The following is a 4,259-nucleotide window of genomic DNA, read 5'->3' on the forward strand; positions in this document are numbered from 1 at the left end:
CTTACTGAGTGCCTCCTATGTGCAGACATTGCGCTAAGAGCTGTGACTCTGCCCAAGGTGACGCAGCTGGCAAGTAGCAAAGGGAGCACCCAACCTGTCACCTAATCTCAAGTCTATTCCATTTGATGACTGCCCCTCAGGCTGAGGTCAGCGTTTTGCCACAAAACACCAGAGGACAACAGAGCCAAAGAGCCATTGTAGGATCACATGGTCCATCTCTTCAGTTTGCTGTGCTACAAGGAAAGTCAATATTGATTATCTTTATCAGACTTTCTCAAATGCCTGCTGCCTCCGGGGACGAATCAAAGTAGCTTCCCATGTCACATTAGTTATAGCACTGTCTATGGTGTGCAGTCCAGAGCTGGGTGCTGGGGGCTCATGCCTCCAGTGGGCAGGACAGAAGCACCCCAGCAATTCACACATGCAATCCTGGGAGAGAAACTTTTGCAAAGAAGGAACGGTTTCTAAAGTTTTGAGGGTTTTTGAGTAGCAGGACCAGAAACCAAACAGTAGGATTTGGAAGGTCCTACTCCTTGGACAAAGAACTGAGATCTCCAGTTTGACTCTCTTAGGGCACCTCAAGACTCTGGGACCTACTCCTCAAGCACAGCCCTGTGGTCACCTGGTATGCGTCCTGTCCCAGAGGTTTCAGAAACAATGTCTGCCATCCACTCTGATGGGCTGACCCCACTGACGAGCCTGCCACACTGTTGCATCAGAGAAGGGGCCAGTCACACAGCAGGCTGCCCATCTCGAGAATGCCAAAACCTTCATGAACAGGCCACCCTGTGCCTGCAATCACAGGGAGGTGGGGCTGACAGCTATGGGTCACGTAACTGAGGCCAAAAACAAGCAGCTGGCCTGGATCAATGGATGAGTCAGGTTTGAGGTATATATAACCTCAGGAGCTCGGTGCTCCTCACATTGCCAGCATCTTCTCTCCTCACTCACCCTTCCTGGTGCTTTGGGTAAGTGTGGGTTCTACGGACTCTCTCATCTTCCCAGCTGGCCTTGCCCAGGCCTGACTAGATTAGATGAACCTCTGCCTTCCCAACAGTGCTCACATTTAGAAGGGGGTCAGGAAGGAAGTGGGGAATTAGCTGCTGCCATGCAGATGGTGTTTCTGGTCTTCTGGCCAGAATGTAAACTCCTCAAAGACAAGACTATCTCCTGCCTCTATGGTACCCCCATAGGGGCAGGCATGGTGCCGGGCACAGGACTCCGCAGAGGCTGTCCAAGGCAGCCTGTGCATGGGCTGAGCGGACCTTGTGAACCTGTCAGGAGGAGAGACTGAGCCCACTCTCAAGAGAGTGGGGAGAATGATTCCAAGAAAGTTGCAGATGGGAGGGATTTGAGGTGCCACAGAAACCCAATTCCTGCTTTACAGAGTCAGAAGTTCTGAGAGGGAAATACTACTTTCTACAATTCAGAGTTGCTTCTACCAAGCTTGGACTTGAGAAAATCATGGAAGAGACGGCTAATAGCTTCTGGTCGGGAATATTGGTCCAAAGGATCACCAGGGTCCTTCCCCTGTTTGCAGGCAGGGCCACAGCAGAGCCTGTCTTTTCTAATAACTAGCCCTTGAATCATGGCTAGACCATGACAGACCAAGAGTCTGAACTAAGGGCTTTTGCAGAGGATAGAGTGCAACAGCCCTCAGCAGAATGGAGTCCAACAAATCTCCCTCTGTTGTGCTGGGAATGGGTAAAACCCCCATCCTAGATAAAGGTTTGTGGTAGTTTTCTATTTGCACTCAGAGAATCAGTGTTGGGATTGGAGGAGGCCTGAAAGATGAAGTGTCCAAACCCTTCCATTTAAGAGGAGATGAGAAACACGTGGGATTGGGAGCCATCAGCCCTCAAATCACACAACATTGGTCAGAGGCAGAGCTGGAATAAAGAATGGGCACCGCTAACTGAACTGTTTAAAGCTTAGTGAAGGCTTTCTGCGGGGGAAGGAGGAACTCAACGCTTCCAAAAGCAGGAAACGTGGGAATCCCAGCTGAGGGCTCTCCGGGCACCTGAAGGAGCCCTGGACCTGGCGCAGGAGGGCGCTGGGAGGATGGCGATGTTGCCATGGATGCAGCTGCCTCCGTAAGCATCTTCTTGCAGCTGGTCCAGCGATGCTCTCTTCTCTCCTTCCAGGCTCCCCTTCCTTCTTAGCCAAGATGTCTTATCAGAAAAAGCAGCCCACCCCGCAGCCCCCAGTGGGCTGCGTAAAGACCTCCGGCGGCGGCGGCAGCGGTGGCGGCAGCGGCGGTGGCGGCTGCGGCTTCTTTAGCGGCGGAGGCTCCAGCGGGGCCAGCGGCAGTTCTGGCTGCGGCTACTCCGGCGGCGGCGGCTCCGGCTGCGGCGGGGGCTCCTCCGGCGGCGGCGGCTTCGGAGGCGGCTCCGGTGGGAGCAAGTACTCCGGCGGCACCGGCTGCGTCTTACACTCCGGCGGCGGCTCCGGGTGCGGCGGGGGTTCCTCCGGTGGCGGCAGCGGCTTCGGAGGCTCCAGCGGGGGCTCCGGTGGGAGTGTCAAGTACTCCGGGGGCGGCGGCTCCTCCGGGGGCGGCTCCGGCTGCTTCTCCTCCGGGGGCGGCGGCTCCTCCGGGGGCGGCTCCGGCTGCTTCTCCTCCGGGGGCGGCGGCTCCTCCGGGGGCGGCTCTGGCTGCTTCTCCTCCGGCGGCGGCGGCTCCGGTTGCTTCTCCTCCGGCGGCGGCGGCTCCTCCGGGGGCGGCTCCTCCGGCCAGGCGGTCCAGTGCCAGAGCTACGGAGGCGTCTCCAGCGGCGGCTCCTCCGGGGGCGGCTCCGGCTGCTTCTCCGGCGGCGGCGGCGGCGGCGGCGGCGTCTCCGGCTGCGGCCACCCCGGTGGCGCCTCCAGCTGCAGCGGGGGCTCCTCTGGCGGCGGCGGCTCCGGCTACGTCTCCTCGCAGCAGGTCACCCAGACCTCGTGCGCGCCCCAGCAGAGCTACGGAGGGGGGTCGTCCGGCGGCGGCGGCAGCTGCTTCTCCAGCGGCGGAGGCGGCGGGCGCTCTGGCTGCAGCGGCGGCTCCTCCGGAGGCTGTGTCATCAGCGGCGGGGGCTCCGACTGCGGCGGCGGCTCCTCCGGCGGCTGCGTCATCAGCAGCGGGGGCTCCGACTGCGGCGGCGGCTCCTCCGGAGGCTGCGTCATCAGCGGCGGGGGCTCCGACTGCGGAGGTGGCTCCGGGAGTGGCAAGGGCGTCCCGGTCTGCCACCAGACCCAGCAAAAGCAGGCGCCTACCTGGCCATGCAAATAGGTCCCCCAGGGTGCCACAGAGGCGAAGGAGTTGGAGGTGTTCTCTGTGGGCGCCGATGGGCTTAGAGCTCTCATGATATTGTCAAAGGTTTGCAAATCCTTCACGCCTTAACCTACCTGGAAGAAGCCTTTGAGCTCTTGTTCAAAACAGCGGCATCTTGTTCTGCCGTTTTTGCCTCTTTGGTTTCTGCACAACTACCTCCCAACCCCAGTGCCTCGCTCAATAAATTTGCAAAATCATGAGAATTTGGGTCTCCAAGAGTGTTTGCAGCGTTCAAGTTCATCCATTCCATTCCATTCTTCTCCTTTCCTGCATTCGCTCATTCAGACTTACATTCATTCTACAAATACACGGACTCTATTGGTAGGAGGGTGAGTGGAGAGATGGGAGTCGCCAGGAGAGGAAGGAAAGGCTGGCAAACCACGGTCAAACATGTGAAGATCCTAGTGTACGGCTTAAAATCATGACGTGATCCCAAAACACAAAGATCCTGAGGAAAGCCTTCAATAAACACCTCCCTGTGGATTGGGTAACCACTGTGGGTCTCCTTACTAAACTCTGCTTTTTAAAGACATGCTGCGCCCTGGAAAGATGCTGTCTCTCATAGTCCAGAGCCAATTCTGCAAGGTCTGAAAGCTGGATGGCTGCACGTTAGGAGCACCAGCTTATGCTACCAGACTCACCAGAGAAATAATAAGCATATCAGATGTTTACAGACCTCTAATCTAGGGCAAGCAAGACCACTTTAGTAGGTATCCATAGGGAGAGGAGGAAGTAGGGGAGCTGTTTCCTGCTCTCTCTCTTTTTTTTTTTTTTTTTTATTTCAATCAACTTTCTCAGGTTGATTGTTTCCTGCTCTCTTGAAGGAGCTTTCCTAACTTAGGAAGATGCAGCATAAATATAAATGTAAAACCTCAGCACCAGAGAGAAGTCATGGAAAACACAAGAGCTTTCCAATAAACAAGGAAGAAGCCACAGTTGCTCCAAGGGATATATT

At 56.4% G+C, this 4,259-nt stretch overlaps 1 protein-coding gene across 2 annotated transcripts; it reads left to right on the forward strand.

Annotated features, from left to right (window-relative positions):
* The first annotated feature begins 863 nt into the window (after positions 1-863).
* LORICRIN (loricrin cornified envelope precursor protein) lies at positions 864-3,507 on the forward strand. Of its 2 annotated transcripts, XM_037733090.1 has the most exons (3): positions 864-968; positions 2,145-2,403; positions 2,500-3,507. In XM_037733090.1, exons 2-3 carry the CDS (start codon positions 2,168-2,170, stop codon positions 3,260-3,262), a joined length of 999 nt encoding a protein of 332 aa, XP_037589018.1. In that variant the 5' UTR covers positions 864-968; positions 2,145-2,167; the 3' UTR covers positions 3,263-3,507. The 2 variants fall into 2 exon arrangements, with proteins under 2 accessions (XP_037589018.1, XP_017368975.1); XM_017513486.2 differs by lacking the exon at positions 864-968 and having other exon boundaries at positions 1,017-2,403.
* Positions 3,508-4,259: the final 752 nt, after the last annotated feature.

This window comes from Cebus imitator, unplaced genomic scaffold, assembly GCF_001604975.1.
Source record: "Cebus imitator isolate Cc_AM_T3 unplaced genomic scaffold, Cebus_imitator-1.0 Scaffold491, whole genome shotgun sequence".
Lineage (NCBI taxonomy): Eukaryota > Metazoa > Chordata > Mammalia > Primates > Cebidae > Cebus > Cebus imitator.